The 22,848-nt window shown below is 40.6% G+C and overlaps 2 protein-coding genes across 11 annotated transcripts in view; one reads left to right on the top strand and one right to left on the bottom strand.

Annotated features, from left to right (window-relative positions):
* scml2 (Scm polycomb group protein like 2) overlaps nucleotides 1-21,176 on the bottom strand; it is an 82,811-nt gene extending 61,635 nt beyond the window's left edge. For 2 of the 5 annotated variants that reach the window (XM_036951529.2, XM_090207259.1), the window contains exons 1-5: nucleotides 21,079-21,176; nucleotides 17,994-18,055; nucleotides 3,271-3,373; nucleotides 3,088-3,171; nucleotides 2,588-2,658 (exon numbers count right to left, since the gene is read on the bottom strand). In XM_036951529.2, the coding sequence (XP_036807424.2) occupies nucleotides 2,588-2,658; nucleotides 3,088-3,171; nucleotides 3,271-3,292 (177 nt within the window). In that variant the 5' untranslated portion in view covers nucleotides 3,293-3,373; nucleotides 17,994-18,055; nucleotides 21,079-21,176. Of the gene's footprint in view, nucleotides 1-2,587; nucleotides 2,659-3,087; nucleotides 3,172-3,270; nucleotides 3,374-8,386; nucleotides 8,807-17,993; nucleotides 18,056-21,078 lie in introns of those variants that run through there. The other 3 variants (XM_090207257.1, XM_090207260.1, XM_090207258.1) reach the window with 2 other exon arrangements.
* Nucleotides 21,177-22,033: 857 nt separating this feature from the next.
* The window catches only part of LOC118936564 (cyclin-dependent kinase-like 5), a 70,453-nt gene continuing 69,638 nt past the window's right edge, over nucleotides 22,034-22,848 (top strand). For all 6 annotated transcript variants that reach the window (XM_090207256.1, XM_090207255.1, XM_090207254.1 and 3 more), the window contains exon 1: nucleotides 22,034-22,190. The gene's annotated coding sequence lies outside the window, so the exon portion shown is untranslated. The remainder of the gene's footprint in view (nucleotides 22,191-22,848) is intronic.

The following is a 22,848-nucleotide window of genomic DNA, read 5'->3' as shown; positions in this document are numbered from 1 at the left end:
GGGCGGTAGGTAGCCTAGTGGTTAAGAGTGTAGGGCGGCAGGTAGCCTAGTGGTTAAGAGTGTAGGGTGGCAGGTAGCCTAGTGGTTAAGAGTGTAGGGCGGCAGGTAGCCTAGTGGTTAAGAGTGTAGGGGCGGTAGGTAGCCTAGTGGTTAAGAGTGTAGGGGTGGTAGGTAGCCTAGTGGTTAAGAGTGTAGGGGCGGTAGACAGCCTAGTGGTTAAGAGTGTAGGGGTGGTAGGTAGCCTAGTGGTTAAGAGTGTAGGGGCGGTAGACAGCCTAGTGGTTAAGAGTGTAGGGGTGGTAGGTAGCCTAGTGGTTAAGAGTGTAGGGGCGGTAGGTAGCCTAGTGGTTAAGAGTGTAGGGGCGGTAGGTAGCCTAGTGGTTAAGAGTGTAGGGCGGCAGGTAGCCTAGTGGTTAAGAGTGTAGGGGCGGTAGGTAGCCTAGTGGTTAAGAGTGTAGGGCGGCAGGTAGCCTAGTGGTTAAGAGTGTAGGGTGGCAGGTAGCCTAGTGGTTAAGAGTGTAGGGCGGCAGGTAGCCTAGTGGTTAAGAGTGTAGGGGCGGTAGGTAGCCTAGTGGTTAAGAGTGTAGGGGCGGTAGACAGCCTAGTGGTTAAGAGTGTAGGGGCGGTAGGTAGCCTAGTGGTTAAGAGTGTAGGGGCGGTAGGTAGCCTAGTGGTTAAGAGTGTAGGGGCGGTAGACAGCCTAGTGGTTAAGAGTGTAGGGGCGGTAGGTAGCCTAGTGGTTAAGAGTGTAGGGCGGCAGGTAGCCTAGTGGTTAAGAGTGTAGGGGCGGTAGGTAGCCTAGTGGTTAAGAGTGTAGGGGCGGTAGGTAGCCTAGTGGTTAAGAGTGTAGGGGCGGTAGGTAGCCTAGTGGTTAAGAGTGTAGGGCGGCAGGTAGCCTAGTGGTTAAGAGTGTAGGGGCGGTAGACAGCCTAGTGGTTAAGAGTGTAGGGGCGGTAGGTAGCCGAGTGGTTAAGAGTGTAGGGCGGCAGGTAGCCTAGTGGTTAAGAGTGTAGGGGCGGTAGGTAGCCTAGTGGTTAAGAGTGTAGGGGCGGCAGGTAGCCTAGTGGTTAAGAGTGTAGGGCGGTAGGCAGCCTAGTGGTTAAGAGTGTAGGGGCGGTAGGTAGCCTAGTGGTTAAGAGTGTAGGGGCGGTAGGTAGCCTAGTGGTTAAGAGTGTAGGGCGGCAGGTAGCCTAGTGGTTAAGAGTGTAGGGGCGGTAGACAGCCTAGTGGTTAAGAGTGTAGGGGCGGTAGGTAGCCTAGTGGTTAAGAGTGTAGGGCGGCAGGTAGCCTAGTGGTTAAGAGTGTAGGGGCGGTAGGTAGCCTAGTGGTTAAGAGTGTAGGGGCGGCAGGTAGCCTAGTGGTTAAGAGTGTAGGGCGGTAGGCAGCCTAGTGGTTAAGAGTGTAGGGCGGTAGGTAGCCTAGTGGTTAAGAGTGTAGGGCGGCAGGTAGCCTAGTGGTTAAGAGTGTAGGGGCGGTAGGTAGCCTAGTGGTTAAGAGTGTAGGGGCGGCAGGTAGCCTAGTGGTTAAGAGTGTAGGGGCGGTAGGTAGCCTAGTGGTTAAGAGTGTAGGGGCGGTAGGTAGCCTAGTGGTTAAGAGTGTAGGGGCGGTAGGTAGCCTAGTGGTTAAGAGTGTAGGGGCGGTAGGTAGCCTAGTGGTTAAGAGTGTAGGGGCGGTAGGTAGCCTAGTGGTTAAGAGTGTAGGGCGGTAGGTAGCCTAGTGGTTAAGAGTGTAGGGGCGGTAGGTAGCCTAGTGGTTAAGAGTGTAGGGGCGGTAGGTAGCCTAGTGGTTAAGAGTGTAGGGGCGGTAGGTAGCCTAGTGGTTAAGAGTGTAGGGCGGTAGGTAGCCTAGTGGTTAAGAGTGTAGGGGCGGTAGGTAGCCTAGTGGTTAAGAGTGTAGGGGCGGTAGGTAGCCTAGTGGTTAAGAGTGTAGGGGCGGTAGGTAGCCTAGTGGTTAAGAGTGTAGGGCGGTAGGTAGCCTAGTGGTTAAGAGTGTAGGGGCGGTAGACAGCCTAGTGGTTAAGAGTGTAGGGGCGGTAGGTAGCCTAGTGGTTAAGAGTGTAGGGGCGGTAGACAGCCTAGTGGTTAAGAGTGTAGGGGCGGTAGACAGCCTAGTGGTTAAGAGTGTAGGGGCGGTAGGTAGCCTAGTGGTTAAGAGTGTAGGGGCGGTAGGTAGCCTAGTGGTTAAGAGTGTAGGGGCGGTAGGTAGCCTAGTGGTTAAGAGTGTAGGGGCGGTAGGCAGCCTAGTGGTTAAGAGTGTAGGGCGGCAGGTAGCCTAGTGGTTAAGAGTGTAGGGGCGGTAGGTAGCCTAGTGGTTAAGAGTGTAGGGTGGCAGGTAGCCTAGTGGTTAAGAGTGTAGGGCGGCAGGTAGCCTAGTGGTTAAGAGTGTAGGGGCGGTAGGTAGCCTAGTGGTTAAGAGTGTAGGGGCGGTAGGCAGCCTAGTGGTTAAGAGTGTAGGGGCGGTAGGTAGCCTAGTGGTTAAGAGTGTAGGGGCAGTAGGTAGCCTAGTGGTTAAGAGTGTAGGGTGGCAGGTAGCCTAGTGGTTAAGAGTGTAGGGGCTTATAGTGTTGTAGTTACTGGGTCATATCTACCTGTCTGAAACAGCTGGGAGACGCGGCTGTGGATGACGTTTCCTTAAGGTACTCCTCCCAACTGAAGGGTTCTGGCAAAACAAAAGGGCATAGTTCATCCTATCTGACAGTCGTAGGTTACACTACATTGTGACAGAGAAGAACATTGCAGGAGACGTATCTGACAGTCGTAGGTTACACTACATTGTGACAGAGAAGAACATTGCAGGAGACGTATGTGACAGTCGTAGGTTACACTACATTGTGACAGAGAAGAACATTGTATCTGACAGTCGTAGGTTACACTACATTGTGACAGAGAAGAACATTGCAGGAGACTTATCTGACAGTCGTAGGTTACGCTACATTGTGACAGAGAAGAACATTGCAGGAGACGTATCTGACAGTCGTAGGTTACACTACATTGTGACAGAGAAGAACATTGCAGGAGACGTATCTGACAGTCGTAGGTTACGCTACATTGTGACAGAGAAGAACATTGCAGGAAACGTGTTTAATACCATTAGATTTATCCAGAGAGGGGGGACCGGTTCCCGGAGAGGGGTTACTTCTCTCAGGTTTCTCCCTCCTCTCTTCTTTTGGCTCTGAAAATGAGACAATTCAACCTCTTATGAATACACTTTAGAGTAGAATAGAAAATAATAGAACCAATCCAACACAAAGCATTAAAAAAAAGTGCTGACCTTTCTGAGGTGTTCGGCCCATTGTGACCGATGGTACCACCAGGTGCCAGGTGAGGAGACCACAGACTGGTCAATGTGCCACTACCGACGCGGTGCTGAGCTCCTAGAGCAGATACACAGAGAGAGACATGTATTTGTTAACCTGTATTTAACCAGGAAATCCCAATGCATTATTTTTTTCTTAACTTTTATTTAACCAGGAAGTTCCATTGAGGTCAAGATACCTTTTTAAAACAAGGGAGACAAGTAGAGTGAGGCGGGGCCCCTCGTTCTAGGTTGGTACAGCAGGCAAAAAAATCTATATCCACAGCTTGTTTCCGCAAGAGTACACACAAAGAAACATCTATTGGAGAAATATCTAACAGCAATGACTGAAATGGAGGGGAATTTTTGATCATCTTCATTGTCACAGCAACTAAAGCAGCAGAAGCTGGGAACAGGACACAGAAGGAAATGGATCAGCGTTAATCACCACGAACGCATTCTGAGGGAATGAAAACCATAAGTGGATTTCATCCCTGACAGACAGTGTAATAATTGACTGGGCCTCCGGACCACGCAGGCTTCTGAAGATCAAAGAGTTTTTGGAGAAGTGATGAGGTCACAGCTGTCATGGCTGTAGACGGTACAGTAATACATGCCGTGTAGCAGACACTTTTATCCAAAGTACAGTAAGACTGGAGTCCACGCTCTTGTACCAGCCCATACAGATGAGTTAGGACACCTTGAACAACTTCTACCCACATGAAAGGTGCGGCTTTTAGTCACATCCAAAGTAGTGAAAAGGAGGCAGACAAAAAAGGAAGATCCGTTCAATGTACAGAAAAAAACAGACATAACCTTTTTTCTACAAATAACATAACCCAGGCTGAAGACTGAAGCCTCCAGACAGACAGAATAATAACATGACCCATACAGACAGACAGAATAACAACATGACCCAGGCTGAAGACTGAAGCACCCAGACAGACAGAATAATAACATGACCCAGGCTGAACACTGAAGCACCCAGACAGACAGAATAATAACATGACCCAGGCTGAACACTGAAGCACCCAGACAGACAGAATAACAACATGACCCAGGCTGAACACTGAAGCCCCCAGACAGACAGAATAATAACATGACCCAGGCTGAACACTGTAGCACCCAGACAGACAGAATAATAACATGACCCAGGCTGAACACTGAAGCCCCCAGACAGACAGAATAATAACATGACCCAGGCTGAACACTGAAGCCCCCAGACAGACAGAATAATAACATGACCCAGGCTGAACACTGTAGCACCCAGACAGACAGAATAATAACATGACCCAGGCTGAACACTGAAGCCCCCAGACAGACAGAATAATAACATGACCCAGACAGACAGACATACAGAATAATAACATGACCCAGGCTGAAGACTGAAACACCCAGACAGACAGACAGACAGAATAATAACATGACCCAGGCTGAAGACTGAAGCACCCAGACAGACAGAATAATAACATGACCCAGGCTGAAGACTGTAGCCCCCAGACAGACAGAATAATAACATGACCCAGGCTGAAGACTGAAGCCCCCAGACAGACAGAATAATAACATGACCCAGGCTGAAGACTGAAGCCCCCAGACAGACAGAATAATAACATGACCCAGGCTGAAGACTGAAGCCCCCAGACAGACAGAATAATAACATGACCCAGGCTGAAGACTGAAGCCCCCAGACAGACAGAATAATAACATGACCCAGGCTGAAGACTGAAGCCCCCAGACAGACAGAATAATAACATGACCCAGGCTGAAGACTGAAGCCCCCAGACAGACAGAATAATAACATGACCCAGGCTGAAGACTGAAGCCTCCAGACAGACAGAATAACAACATGACCCAGGCTGAACACTGAAGCCCCCAGACAGACAGAATAATAACATGACCCAGGCTGAACACTGAAGCCCCCAGACAGACAGAATAATAACATGACCCAGGCTGAAGACTGAAGCCCCCAGACAGACAGAATAATAACATGACCCAGGCTGAAGACTGAAGCACCCAGGCAGACAGAATAATAACATGACCCAGGCTGAAGACTGAAGCCCCCAGGCAGACAGAATAATAACATGACCCAGGCTGAACACTGAAGCCCCCAGACAGACATAATAATAACATGACCCAGGCTGAACACTGAAGCCCCGAGACAGACAGAATAATAACATGACCCAGGCTGAAGACTGAAGCACCCAGACAGACAGAATAATAACATGACCCAGGCTGAAGACTGAAGCCCCCAGACAGACAGAATAATAACATGACCCAGGCTGAACACTGTAGCACCCAGACAGACAGAATAATAACATGACCCAGGCTGAAGACTGAAGCCCCCAGACAGACAGAATAATATCATGACCCAGGCTGAAGACTGTAGCCCCCAGACAGACAGAATAATAACATGACCCAGGCTGAAGACTGAAGCCCCCAGACAGACAGAATAATAACATGACCCAGGCTGAACACTGAAGCACCCAGACAGACAGAATAACAACATGACCCAGGCTGAACACTGAAGCCCCCAGACAGACAGAATAATAACATGACCCAGGCTGAACACTGTAGCGCCCAGACAGACAGAATAATAACATGACCCAGGCTGAACACTGAAGCCCCCAGACAGACAGAATAATAACATGACCCAGACAGACAGACATACAGAATAATAACATGACCCAGGCTGAAGACTGAAGCACCCAGACAGACAGAATAATAACATGACCCAGGCTGAAGACTGTAGCCCCCAGACAGACAGAATAATAACATGACCCAGGCTGAAGACTGAAGCCCCCAGACAGACAGAATAATAACATGACCCAGGCTGAAGACTGTAGCCCCCAGACAGACAGAATAATAACATGACCCAGGCTGAAGACTGAAGCCCCCAGACAGACAGAATAATAACATGACCCAGGCTGAAGACTGAAGCCCCCAGACAGACAGAATAATAACATGACCCAGGCTGAAGACTGAAGCCCCCAGACAGACAGAATAATAACATGACCCAGGCTGAAGACTGAAGCCCCCAGACAGACAGAATAATAACATGACCCAGGCTGAAGACTGAAGCCCCCAGACAGACAGAATAATAACATGACCCAGGCTGAAGACTGAAGCCCCCAGACAGACAGAATAATAACATGACCCAGGCTGAAGACTGAAGCCTCCAGACAGACAGAATAACAACATGACCCAGGCTGAACACTGAAGCCCCCAGACAGACAGAATAATAACATGACCCAGGCTGAACACTGAAGCCCCCAGACAGACAGAATAATAACATGACCCAGGCTGAAGACTGAAGCCCCCAGACAGACAGAATAATAACATGACCCAGGCTGAAGACTGAAGCACCCAGGCAGACAGAATAATAACATGACCCAGGCTGAAGACTGAAGCCCCCAGGCAGACAGAATAATAACATGACCCAGGCTGAACACTGAAGCCCCCAGACAGACATAATAATAACATGACCCAGGCTGAACACTGAAGCCCCGAGACAGACAGAATAATAACATGACCCAGGCTGAAGACTGAAGCACCCAGACAGACAGAATAATAACATGACCCAGGCTGAAGACTGAAGCCCCCAGACAGACAGAATAATAACATGACCCAGGCTGAAGACTGAAGCCCCCAGACAGACAGAATAATAACATGACCCAGGCTGAAGACTGAAGCCCCCAGACAGACATAATAATAACATGACCCAGGCTGAACACTGAAGCCCCGAGACAGACAGAATAATAACATGACCCAGGCTGAAGACTGAAGCACCCAGACAGACAGAATAATAACATGACCCAGGCTGAAGACTGAAGCCCCCAGACAGACAGAATAATAACATGACCCAGGCTGAAGACTGAAGCCCCCAGACAGACAGAATAATAACATGACCCAGGCTGAAGACTGAAGCCCCCAGACAGACAGAATAATAACATGACCCAGGCTGAAGACTGAAGCCCCCAGACAGACAGAATAATAACATGACCCAGGCTGAAGACTGAAGCCCCCAGACAGACAGAATAATAACATGACCCAGGCTGAAGACTGAAGCCCCCAGACAGACAGAATAATAACATGACCCAGGCTGAAGACTGAAGCCCCCAGACAGACAGAATAATAACATGACCCAGGCTGAAGACTGAAGCCTCCAGACAGACAGAATAACAACATGACCCAGGCTGAACACTGAAGCCCCCAGACAGACAGAATAATAACATGACCCAGGCTGAACACTGAAGCCCCCAGACAGACAGAATAATAACATGACCCAGGCTGAAGACTGAAGCCCCCAGACAGACAGAATAATAACATGACCCAGGCTGAAGACTGAAGCACCCAGGCAGACAGAATAATAACATGACCCAGGCTGAAGACTGAAGCCCCCAGGCAGACAGAATAATAACATGACCCAGGCTGAACACTGAAGCCCCCAGACAGACATAATAATAACATGACCCAGGCTGAACACTGAAGCCCCGAGACAGACAGAATAATAACATGACCCAGGCTGAAGACTGAAGCACCCAGACAGACAGAATAATAACATGACCCAGGCTGAAGACTGAAGCCCCCAGACAGACAGAATAATAACATGACCCAGGCTGAACACTGTAGCACCCAGACAGACAGAATAATAACATGACCCAGGCTGAAGACTGAAGCCCCCAGACAGACAGAATAATATCATGACCCAGGCTGAAGACTGTAGCCCCCAGACAGACAGAATAATAACATGACCCAGGCTGAAGACTGAAGCCCCCAGACAGACAGAATAATAACATGACCCAGGCTGAACACTGAAGCCTCCAGACAGACAGAATAATAACATGACCCAGGCTGAAGACTGAAGCCCCCAGACAGACAGAATTATAACTGATGTTGTCTAACAATAAGAACCTGTTCGAAATGTAGTGCACATGCACATCCAATCAAATCATTCTCCCAGTGCAAGGTACAAAACAATAGCACATAGGCAGGAAAGGAAATGTGCCCACAGAGCCAACTGGATAAGACTGTTTTTAGGTAGGTAACAATGAGCAATGGAGCCTAGACCACTCTGGTTCTACGGATATCTTACATTGTCAAGATGAAACCAATCACCAAAGAGGACGCTCAAGGTGAGAAAACATCCATCTAACCAGTGAAGTCCCAATGAAATCCATGTGATGGAAAAAGATGAAGAAATTCTCTCTCTATCAACATCTCTCCTGAGCCAACAAAAATGTCAGGTTTAGGTTTTGCAGTGTAACAGCTCTCTGTCCCTCTCCCCAGCCCCTCTCTTCCCAGCCCCTCTCTCTCTCTCTCTCTCTCTCGCTCCCTTCCTCCCTCCCCTTCTTAGATGTGGATCTCATTGAGCTTGCCCCAGCCATAAAGATTCCTAGCCTCCGTAAAAGGCCATTAAGCCATGTACATCTGGGGGAGTCTGTCTGGGGGAGTCAAGAACTCTAACATGAAAAGGATTCCAGAACCTCTCATTAACAGACAGACGATGTGTGTCTGCTCACTGGTCGAGGCCACGTTCCATTCAGGAGGGCCACGCCCCCAGGACAGAAAGGAGTGGAGATGTCCCCACTTTACAACAGGAGAGGAAGTGCTAGTGTTTTAGTTAGGTCTGGTTCCTTATTACTAGAGGAGGGCAATTCCACAATAACGGAATTACACTTTGACTCCAACTTTTCACTTTAAAATGAAACAGACTTATGGTAAAATCTCCCTCAGTTTTTTATGCGACCATGTTTTCCAAAACTCTTAAATATCTGCTCCGAATTAAGATTCAAAGATGTCTGCAGAAAGAATGGGGTGTCAGCTATGCCTATGACATCACAACTTGAGTAAAAAATTTTAAAAAAAGTTGGTTGTTGAACTACAGTAGGTGAAGTGGATCTGTTAACAGTATTTTGGTAAGGTCCCTGGTAATTCCCAGCCCTAGTAGGTAGGTATCAGTAAGGAGAGATGGAATTAACTGGAGAGAGAGAGAAATGTTATCTTGGTCTTCACTGTCTTGCTTTGACCACCAGATGGCAGAAGAGAGTAATGAGCTTAACAACAGTAAACCAGAGGAAGGAATGACATTAGCAGGTGTCAACTGTTTAGTGACTACTAGGATTTACCATTGTAGCCAATTCAATTGCAGTAATTCCGTTACAGATTTTTTTGGTAATTCCGTTGTGAACTTTTATCTTAAAAGATGTGGGTTTTTGGTAACGGAATTAGAACCCACCAGGCAAAAGTTGGTTTCCTCAACATTGTTCACGTCATTTTTTAAAACGTCATAATTAAGTGATGACATTGAATCAGCGTGGAAAACTGATTAGATCTGCAAAAAGTTACCACCATTTTGTTTTTTTTTACCCAACTTTGAACCTACATTTTTAGTTGAATTCATGTTAGTTGACAACTCAACCAAATGTAAATCAAAACTAGAGGTTGAACTAACATCTGTGCCCAGTGGGAAGGGCACAAGGCAATGTTTCTTAAATGTACAGAAGGCAAGTCTCCAAAAGTAAATCTAGGTGTTGATGTTAGTTGGCAGGGGCCTTTACTTCCACATGACTGTGTTTTGAGGTATTTCTAATACTTCTTCCTGCTAGATGTTTTCTAAAACCTTTTTCCTGATAGATGTTTTCTAAAACCTTTTTCCTGATAGATGTTTTCTAAAACCTTTTTCCATCTGTTTGACCAGAAATCAAAGCCTTTGATTATTACACATTTATAGGATGGAAAATGGTTGAAGAATGTATATATGCCTTAATTAAAATAAAATAAAATATATATATAGACTCTTAGCTTTCATTTGACATGCTACTATGAACTTCACATGTTGGCGCTCATGGGTCCTTTTTAAAATGGAAATGCCCAGGAGGAGATCACCGACAACCTGTTCCTAAACCAAAATAATATATATAGTAATATCTGTGTGTAATGTCCATGCATCTTGGAGGGTCAGAGAGAGCATCTGACACTGTTCCTTAGCTTGGGGGTGGAACCACAATAATAATACCATACTAAATAATACCTTCAATAATGCCATACTAAATATTACTGAAATTAATCATATCATACTAAATAATACTGACAATAATAATACCATACTAAATAATACCTTCAATAATACCATACTAAATAATACTGAAATTAATCATATCATACTAAATAATACTGACAATAATAATACCATACTAAATAATAATACCATACTGAATAATACTGACAATAATAATACCATACTAAATAATAATACCATACTGAATAATACTGACAATAATAATACCATACTAAATAATACCATACTCAATAATAATACCATACTGAATAATACTGACAATAATAATACCATACTAAATAATACCATACTCAATAATAATACCATACTGAATAATACTGACATTAATAATACCATACTAAATAATACCATACTGAATAATACCATACTAAATAATACCATACTAAACAATACCATACTAAACAATAATAATACCATACTAAATAATACTGAAATTAATAATACCATACAAAATAATACTGACATTAATAATACCATACTAAATAATAATACCATACTAAACAATACCATACTAAATAATAATACCATACTAAATAATACCATACTAAATAATAATACCATACTAAATAATATCATACTTAATACTACTGACAATAATAATACCATATTAAATAATACCATACCAAATAATACTGACATTAATAATACCATACCAAATAATACTGACAATAATAATACCATATTAAATAATAATACCATACAAAATAATACCATACTAAATAATAATACCATACCAAATAATACTGACAATAATAATACCATATTAAATAATACTGACAATAATACAGACAATAATAATAACATACTAAATAATACCGACAATAATAATACCATACCAAATAATACCGATAATAATACTACTGACAATAATAATACCATACTAAATAATACCATACTTAATAATACTGACAATAATACTACTGACAATAATAACTGACAATAATAATACCATACCAAATAACACTGACAATAATACTGACAATAATAATACCATATTAAATAATACTGACAATAATACTACTGACAATAATACTACTGACATTAATAATACCATACCAAATAATACTGACAATAATAATACCATATTAAATAATAATACCAGACCAAATAATACTGACAATAATAATACCATATTAAATAATACTGACAATAATAATACCATATTAAATAATACTGACAATAATACAGACAATAATAATACCATACTAAATAATAATACCTTACTAAATAATACCGACAATAATAATACCAAACCAAATAATACCGATAATAATACTACTGACAATAATAATACCATACCAAATAATACCGATAATAATACTACTGACAATAATAATACCATACTAAATAATGCCATACTTAATAATACTGACAATAATACTACTGACAATAATAATACTGACAATAATAATACCATACCAAATAATACTGACAATAATACTGACAATAATAATACCATATTAAATAATACTGACAATAATACTACTGACAATAATACTACTGACATTAATAATACTGACATTAATAATACCATACCAAATAATACTGACAATAATAATACCATATTAAATAATACTGACATTAATAATACCATACTAAATAATACTGACAATAATAATACCATACCAAATAATACTGACAATAATACTGACAATAATAATACCATATTAAATAATACTGACAATAATACTACTGACAATAATACTACTGACATTAATAATACCATACCAAATAATACTGACAATAATAATACCATATTAAATAATACTGACAATAATAATACCATATTAAATAATACTGACAATAATAATACCATATTAAATAATACTGACAATAATAATACCATACTGAATAATACTGACAATAATAATACCATACTAAATAATAATACTACCATATTAAATAATACCATACTAAATAATAATACTACCATATTAAATAATACCATATTAAATAATACTGACAATAATAATACCATATTAAATAATACTGACAATAATAATACCATATTAAATAATACTGACAATAATAATACCATATTAAATAATACTGACAATAATAATACCATATTAAATAATACTGACAATAATAATACCATACTGAATAATACTGACAATAATAATACCATACTAAATAATAATACTACCATATTAAATAATACCATACTAAATAATAATACTACCATATTAAATAATACTGACAATAATAATACCATATTAAATAATACTGACAATAATAATACCATATTAAATAATACTGACAATAATAATACCATATTAAATAATACTGACAATAATAATACCATATTAAATAATACTGACAATAATAATACCATACTGAATAATACTGACAATAATAATACCATACTAAATAATAATACTACCATATTAAATAATACCATACTAAATAATAATACTACCATATTAAATAATACCATATTAAATAATACTGACAATAATAATACCATATTAAATAATACTGACAATAATAATACCATATTAAATAATACTGACAATAATAATAATACCATATTAAATAATACTGACAATAATAATAATACCATATTAAATAATACTGACAATAATAATAATACCATATTAAATAATACTGACAATAATAATAATACCATATTAAATAATACTGACAATAATAATAATACCATACTAAATAATACCATACTTAATAATACTGACAATAATAATACCATATTAAATAATACTGACAATAATAATACCATATTAAATAATACTGACAATAATAATACCATACTAAATAATACCATACTTAATAATACTGACAATAATAATACCATATTAAATAATACTGACAATAATACTGACAATAATAATACCATATTAAATAATACTGACAATAATACTGACAATAATAATACCATATTAAATAATACTGACACTAGTCCATCATAAACAGTACATAAAGGGAAGGCTATACCAGTAGTCCATCATAAACAGTACATAAAGGGATGGCTATACCAGTAGTCCATCATAAACAGTACATAAAGGGATGGCTATACCAGTAGTCCATCATAAACAGTACATAAAGGGATGGCTATACCAGTAGTCCATCATAAACAGTACATAAAGGGATGGCTATACCAGTAGTCCATCATAAACAGTACATAAAGGGATGGCTATACCAGTAGTCCATCATAAACAGTACATAAAGGGATGGCTATACCAGTAGTCCATCATAAACAGTACATAAAGGGATGGCTATACCAGTAGTCCATCATAAACAGTACATAAAGGGATGGCTATACCAGTAGTCCATCATAAACAGTACATAAAGGGATGGCTATACCAGTAGTCCATCATAAACAGTACATAAAGGGAAGGCTATACCAGTAGTCCATCATAAACAGTACATAAAGGGAAGGCTATACCAGTAGTCCATCATAAACAGTACATAAAGGGATGGCTATACCAGTAGTCCATCATAAACAGTACATAAAGGGATGGCTATACCAGTAGTCCATCATAAACAGTACATAAAGGGAAGGCTATACCAGTAGTCCATCATAAACAGTACATAAAGGGATGGCTATACCAGTAGTCCATCATAAACAGTACATACAGGGAAGGCTATACCAGTAGTCCATCATACACAGTACATAAAGGGATGGCTATACCAGTAGTCCATCATAAACAGTACATAAAGGGATGGCTATACCAGTAGTCCATCATAAACAGTACATAAAGGGATGGCTATACCAGTAGTCCATCATAAACAGTACATAAAGGGATGGCTATACCAGTAGTCCATCATAAACAGTACATAAAGGGATGGCTATACCAGTAGTCCATCATAAACAGTACATAAAGGGATGGCTATACCAGTAGTCCATCATAAACAGTACATAAAGGGATGGCTATACCAGTAGTCCATCATAAACAGTACATAAAGGGATGGCTATACCAGTAGTCCATCATAAACAGTACATAAAGGGAAGGCTATACCAGTAGTCCATCATAAACAGTACATAAAGGGATGGCTATACCAGTAGTCCATCATAAACAGTACATAAAGGGATGGCTATACCAGTAGTCCATCATAAACAGTACATAAAGGGATGGCTATACCAGTAGTCCATCATAAACAGTACATAAAGGGATGGCTATACCAGTAGTCCATCATAAACAGTACATAAAGGGATGGCTATACCAGTAGTCCATCATAAACAGTACATAAAGGGATGGCTATACCAGTAGTCCATCATAAACAGTACATAAAGGGATGGCTATACCAGTAGTCCATCATAAACAGTACATAAAGGGATGGCTATACCAGTAGTCCATCATAAACAGTACATAAAGGGATGGCTATACCAGTAGTCCATCATAAACAGTACATAAAGGGATGGCTATACCAGTAGTCCATCATAAACAGTACATAAAGGGATGGCTATACCAGTAGTCCATCATAAACAGTACATAAAGGGAAGGCTATACCAGTAGTCCATCATAAACAGTACATAAAGGGATGGCTATACCAGTAGTCCATCATAAACAGTACATAAAGGGATGGCTATACCAGTAGTCCATCATAAACAGTACATAAAGGGATGGCTATACCAGTAGTCCATCATAAACAGTACATAAAGGGATGGCTATACCAGTAGTCCATCATAAACAGTACATAAAGGGATGGCTATACCAGTAGTCCATCATAAACAGTACATAAAGGGATGGCTATACCAGTAGTCCATCATAAACAGTACATAAAGGGATGGCTATACCAGTAGTCCATCATAAACAATACATAAAGGGATGGCTATACCAGTAGTCCATCATAAACAGTACATACAGGGAAGGCTATACCAGTAGTCCATCATAAACAGTACATAAAGGGATGGCTATACCAGTAGTCCATCATAAACAGTACATAAAGGGATGGCTATACCAGTAGTCCATCATAAACAGTACATAAAGGGATGGCTATACCAGTAGTCCATCATAAACAGTACATAAAGGGATGGCTATACCAGTAGTCCATCATAAACAGTACATAAAGGGATGGCTATACCAGTAGTCCATCATAAACAGTACATAAAGGGATGGCTATACCAGTAGTCCATCATAAACAGTACATAAAGGGATGGCTATACCAGTAGTCCATCATAAACAGTACATAAAGGGATGGCTATACCAGTAGTCCATCATAAACAGTACATAAAGGGATGGCTATACCAGTAGTCCATCATAAACAGTACATAAAGGGATGGCTATACCAGTAGTCCATCATAAACAGTACATAAAGGGATGGCTATACCAGTAGTCCATCATAAACAGTACATAAAGGGAAGGCTATACCAGTAGTCCATCATAAACAGTACATAAAGGGATGGCTATACCAGTAGTCCATCATAAACAGTACATAAAGGGATGGCTATACCAGTAGTCCATCATAAACAGTACATAAAGGGATGGCTATACCAGTAGTCCATCATAAACAGTACATACAGGGAAGGCTATACCAGTAGTCCATCATAAACAGTACATAAAGGGATGGCTATACCAGTAGTCCATCATAAACAGTACATAAAGGGAAGGCTATACCAGTAGTCCATCATAAACAGTACATAAAGGGATGGCTATACCAGTAGTCCATCATAAACAGTACATAAAGGGATGGCTATACCAGTAGTCCATCATAAACAGTACATAAAGGGATGGCTATACCAGTAGTCCATCATACACAGTACAGTACTGATATACACTTCTTTCATTTAGTAGATTAATAATATGACAAACACCACTAAGGGATTATTATTATATTGTTCAGTTTTTGTTGTCATGGGAAGGAAATGTTCTATTTTTACTAACCTGTAACATAGGGTTTCTTAAACTATGGGTATAGGGTCCCAAAGGGGGCCCTGGGAATGTCAGGGGTGAGTCATGAGAATACAGTGCCTTGCAAAAGTATTCATCCCCTGTAAGGGTCCTGTGTGCAGCTGGTGTAGAGAGTCAGGCGCAGGACAGCAAATATGAGTAATCAACGTACTTTTACTCAAAATGACAAATGTACAAAGTAACATCACGAGCACACAATGACGGACCGAAAATACAATAAACAATCACTCACAAATACAACATGGGGAACAGAGGGTTAAATAATAAACAAGTCATTGATTGAGTGAAGCCAGGTGTGATAAGACAAAGACAGAACAAATGGAAAATGAAAAGTGGATCGGCCACAAGCCACCTGGGAGACACACCAAACATGTGGAAGAAGGTGCTCTGGTCAGATGAAACCAAAATTGAACTTTTTGGCAACAATGCAAAACGTTATGTTTGGCGTAAAAGCAACACAGCTGAACACACCATCCCCACTGTCAAACATGGTGGTGGCAGCATCATGGTTTGGGCCTGCTTTTCTTCAGCAGGGACAGGGAAGATGGTTAAAATTGATGGGAAGATGGATGGAGCCAAATACAGGACCATTCTGGAAGAAAACCTGATGGAGTCTGCAAAAGACCTGAGACTGGGACGGAGATTTGTCTTCCAACAAGACAATGATCCAATACATAAAGCAAAATCTACAATGGAATGGTTCAAAAATAAACATATCCAGGTGTTAGAATGGCCAAGTCAAAGTCCAGACCTGAATCCAATCGAGAATCTGTGGAAAGAACTGAAAACTGCTGTTCACAAATGCTCTCCATCCAACCTCACTGAGCTCGAGCTGTTTTGCAAGGAGGAATGGGAAAACATTTCAGTCTCTCGATGTGCAAAACTGATAGAGACATACCCCAAGCGACTTACAGCTGTAATCGCAGCAAAAGGTGGCGCTACAAAGTATTAACTTAAGGGGGCTGAATAATTTTGCACGCCCAATTTTTCAGTTTTTGATTTGTTAAAAAAGTTTGAAATATCCAATAAATGTCGTTCCACTTCATGATTGTGTCCCACTTGTTGTTGATTCTTCACAAAAAAATACAGTTTTATATCTTTATGTTTGAAGCCTGAAATGTGGCAAAAGGTCGCAAAGTTCAAGGGGGCCGAATACTTTCGCAAGGCACTGTACCTTCAGCTGTAATTGCTGCAAAAGGTGTCTCTACAAAGTATTGACGTTGGGGGGGGGGGGGGGGGGGGGGGGTGAATAGTTATGCACCCTTAAGTTCTGTTTTTTGTCTTATTTCTTGTTTGTTTCACAATAAAAAACATATTTTGAATCTACACAGTGGTAGGCATGTTGTTTAAGTCAAGTGTTTCAAAAATCTATTTTAATTCCAGGTTGTAAGGCAACAAAATAGGAAAAATGCCAAGGGGTGAATACTTCTACTGTATATCTATTATTATCTATTATTGGGGCAGCAGGGTAGCCTAGTGGTTAGAGCGTTGGACTAGTAACCACAAATCTGTCGTTCTGCCCCTGAACAGGCAGTTAACCCACTCTTCCTAGGCCGTCATTGAAAATAAGAATTTGTTCTTAACTGACTTGCCTGGTTAAATAAAGGGAAAATTAAAATTAAATTACACACTATGTATTAATAGTTTGGGTTGTTGGAGGACGATTTGGGTCACAGGAGGACCATCAATTTCTCATTTGGGTCTCGAGCTGAAAAGGTTTAAAAGGGTAGCAAGCATTAGTTTTTACTCACCACGGTAAGAACACAGCACGGCCAAAGACTTAGTAACGTAGTTGTAGTTCCGATCTGGTTACCTATCAGTACAAACATAGTCATGTTTTTGGGTTATTACATACTTATTAACTTATTTCCGGATAACTTCTAAACTACCCACAATTTCTCAACGTCATATGGAGGAGCTACTCTATGCTAGCGAATTCGGCCCAAGCCGGCTAACGTTAGCCACACCTCATGCTATTCACTGACTTTGAAGGCTGTGCAGTGGTGTAATGTACTTAAGTAAAAATACTTAAGTACTGCTTAAGTGCTGCTTAAGTACTGCTTAAGTGCTGCTTAAGTGCTGCTTAAGTACTGCTTAAGTGCTGCTTAAGTGCTGCTTAAGTGCTGCTTAAGTGCTGCTTAAGTGCTGCTTAAGTGCTGCTTAAGTACTGCTTAAGTGCTGCTTAAGTGCTGCTTAAGTGCTGCTTAAGTACTGCTTAAGTGCTGCTTAAGTACTGCTTAAGTGCTGCTTAAGTACTGCTTAAGTACTGCTTAAGTGCTGCTTAAGTACTGCTTAAGTACTGCTTAAGTACTTTTTGGGGCTAACTTTTACTTCACTACATTCCTAAAGAAAATATTGTACTTTTTACTCCATACATTTTCCCTGACACCCAAAAGTATTCGTTACATTTTTAATGCTTAGCAAGACAGGAAAATGGTCCAATTCATGCACTTCTCAAGAGAACATCCCTGGTCATCCCTATTGCCTCTGATCTGGCAGACTCACTAAACACACATGCTTTGTTTGTAAATCATGTCAGTGTTGGAGTATGTTCCTGGCTAATCGTAAATTTTAAATAAAAAAACGAAGAAATAGTGCCGTCTAGTTTGCTTAATATAAGGAATTTGAAATGATTTATACTTTTAATTTTGATACTTAAAACCAAATTATTTTAGACTTTTACTCAAGTAGTATTTTACTGGGTGACTTTCACTTGAGTCATTTTCTATTAAGGTATTTTGACTTTTACTCAAGTATGACAATTTGGTACTTTTCCACAACTGTGGCTGTGTTATCTAGGTGGGCTGTGTTATCTCGGTGGGCTGTGTTATCTCGGTGGGCTGTGTTATCTAGGTGGGCTGTGTTATCTAGGTGGGCTGTGTTATCTCGGTGGGCTGTGTTATCTCGGTGGGCTGTGTTATCTAGGTGGGAACCTTTTAGCAAGCAGGCACCGGTGCCTTCTTGCCGTGGGCTCCAAACGACAGAGAAACTCACACCTGCTTGCTGTAATTGTGTAATACCTTGTCTGTTCTCCTTCTTGTTTTTTCAACTTTTTGGCATGTTCTCTGTGAAGTAGGCTATGGGAGTTTTGCAACTTTTCCAACCTTGGATTAGTGCTAGCGCGCTAGTTGACGGACATCTGAAATCTATTTTGGATTTCGGCCCGATGAAGCGCCCGTCTCTCCTCTCTTCGGTAGCTAACTCAGCTTGCACTCTTTTAAAAGTGTTTGCATCGGATGGGCCCCCAACTATCAATATGTCAGTCTCTGCGTTCTCTTTGCTTTTCATATGCAGTTACGTGTTAGTTGTGTTCTAGCTGGTCTCCAGTAGGAGAGCTCTAGCTTGCCGACCATAACCGTGGTGGTTGGCTAGGCTGGCTAGGCTAATAGCTAGTTGGCTAAATAGCTACCTTTAGCTGGCTGGTTAGCTTGCTGGCTATGATAACTGCATATAGCTAACATTCATTGATAACTGGTTGTATGGTGTTATATATTTCCAAGACTTTGGTTTACTTTAATGTAGCTGTAAGCTATGTGTTGATAGCTACTGGCTGATAGGGCTAACAGTAGCAGGCTAGTAGGGCTAATGTTAGCAGGCTAATAAGGCTAACCTTAGCAGGCCATTAGGGCTAATGTTAGGTTAGTTGGCTAGCAACCTTGCAAGTTTATTTGTAAAAAATAAACTTACTTGCTTGTAAGTTGGCTGAAAGTAATTGAAGCCAGTAATCATGAGTGCCAACGATTTGGTTTAATTTGAAGTTAAACATTTGAAGTTATTCCTTTAGGAGTTTACATTTTAGGGAATAGGTTGGCTTGCAGGGTCTTCCATATTACATCACACCCTTGAAAAACCTTTCCCGACACGACTTCGGCATTCTTTGGAAATTCTGATCTGTTTTATGTAATAATTCCCGAAAAGAACTTTGCATTGGGATTTTTCATGTGTATACTAACGCAAATCCGTATGTTACATGTGGTTACGTTTGTTACCTACTCTTTAAGAACCCTTGCTGTTACACCATAAAATCTCTATTTGATACATTGTATAACATGATATGAGGTGAATGGTGTCCGAGTAAAACGAATGTAGGGGGCGTGTCCACATCGAGTGGCTGCACTCCTCAGAAGTGGGCGTTAACCGAAGAGGCTAACAGCAGTTTAGAAATTAGAAAAATATGCCCTTAGTTTATCTTTCGTTAATACTTATTTAATTCATTAATATATATTGCAAAAATGGGTACATACATAGACAACTGTTAAGCATTCTCTTAGATAAAGAAAAACCTATTGATTGACTCATTGTTTTTCAAAGACAACCCTGTGCAAATAAGTTTTTGGGGAAATACGGCAAGCCTAGTGTAAATAAAACAATAAAGTATACATAAAAACATACTAACGTGTGTTGGCAATCAATTGAATAAATAAAACATCGGCGTGTGATGCGTTTCCTTTTCCCTTTTTCATCATTCTCTCTGTTCCTGTCAATGATGTCAGCTAGGAACTAATACTACGATTTAGAAATGGAGCATGTGCCTCGATCATATCTCCACAATTATTATTATTATTATGATCTCTTTCTCTGAAAGAAATTGACCATCGTAAACACCAATAGCGCCCACTGTGAAGCAGTAGAGTCCAGGGAATATGTTACAAGAGCCAAAATGTGCCATGAAAAATACACACCGAGCTCATGGCGTAGTACTCATTGTTTACGTTTAATCTCTGCTCTCTCAGTGTTTGTACATAGCCTACATAAACCCGTAGGCTTAGATGAGAGCGAAAATTCCTTAAACTATATCTGGAAGTTATCATGAAATACACACAACGTAGTACTCACAGTTTCGAGAAGGTATTCGCGTCAGATCCTTCATTTGCCATCAGATGCAGGCCGCCATATTCCGTGTTCTACACCACGCGCATGTCCAACAGCAAGCTGCAATTTATGTTTTCCACTGTAGGTTTTATAATAAGGGGAATTTATTCATAGATTCTATAAAATACAGAATATCTTTCTGTGAAATTAACCATATTTACTAAATATATTTATAAGGAAACGAAACTACAATAGACTAGTGGTACTTTTTTGCATAGTAGAAGGAATATACATCAATTGAATCTGAATAAAAAATATGTACAAATATATAGGAAAATGCTATGAAAAACATATGCTATGGCAAAGGATCTATATTAGCCGAGAGAGAGAGAGAGAGAGAGAGAGAGTTAGAGAGGGTGAGAATGAGAGTCTACTATTTTGTCACAGAGTTTATTATAAAACGAACGACGAATAGATAGAAACTCATAGTATCTTTTACTTGCCTCATTAGCATGAATTATGAATAGAATACAATAGAATAGAAGGAGATGCCACAGGTAGCCTAATGGTTTCAGACTGTTTTGGGCTTTGTTAGCTCATTTCCATAGAATGAGCATTGAAATAATTACAGACAAATAATTTAGAGATGGTTTTAATATTCAATTATTTCCTGATTTCACCTTTTCTTGCATTTAAACTAATTATGTGACAGAATAAATACCATGACATAGCATTATGAACCGTAAATAACTAGGCTAAGTTAAATAATAGAGTAGAATAGGATCAAATAGCCTGCATGGCTCTAAGACTTTCAGCACTGTCAAAGCAGGACAGACCGTCACTAGAGAGACAGCTCGAACCTAAATAAAATCCCGCCTTTTGGACAATGTTTTACACTTACTCTACCCTCATAGGTTAAGAGAAAAAGGGTGTAGGTGGAATGACCCTTCTCGCCTTTCTATTGGTCTAAACTGACGCCAGTCAGAAGGATGCGGTTGCAGCTTTAACCAGCAGTAGGCTGAGTATAGAACACGGTGCAGGTTAATATTAGTTACCGTTGAGGCTAGCTGCATCCGACACTTCGTTAAAGGATGATGCAGGTGGAATCGTTTTATCCGTTTCAAAGATCTGACTGAGTGAGTATTGGATCGTTTAACCGTTAAATGTGTTTTCCCCGTTTAGTATGCTGTTGTTCTGTTCTGTCTCCACCATCACACCACATCATCATTTTCATGGACATGGTGTTATTCAGTCAGTGCAGATCGAGCTTTTTTTTCCATAGACTGCACAGGCAGGCATAGCTTACAGTCAACCTGATGACAATTATACGAGCTTATTATCCAGATGTCCTTCTGTCATTCTGTTATATCACAGACATAACATCTCATTTGCCATGAGAATGGAATCAGGTTTTGGTAAAGCCGTGTGTTGCTAGACATCGTGATCGATACATGGCATAGCCTACATAGGCTGCCTACATTACATGGTGATGCAGGAGTGGGAGGCTGACAGAGCAGGCTATAGGAATGCTGTTTTGCTTTGCTTTAGCGTCACTGCGATTTAGAGACGCAGTTTCATCGCACACCAGCTCTCTCTCCATCTCTCTCTCTCTCTCTCTCTCTCTCTCTCACTCTCTGTGTCTCACTGTCTCTCTTTCGCTCTCTCTCACTCTGTCACACCAACGCACACACACACACACACACACACACACACACACACACACACACACACACACGCGCACACACACACACACACACACACACACACACACGCACACACACACACACACACACA

Source organism: Oncorhynchus mykiss, chromosome 18 (genome assembly GCF_057628025.1).
Source record: "Oncorhynchus mykiss isolate SJ-2025 chromosome 18, ASM5762802v1, whole genome shotgun sequence".
NCBI classification, from domain to species: domain Eukaryota; kingdom Metazoa; phylum Chordata; class Actinopteri; order Salmoniformes; family Salmonidae; genus Oncorhynchus; species Oncorhynchus mykiss.
This window is presented reverse-complemented; position numbering and strand designations above follow the sequence as displayed.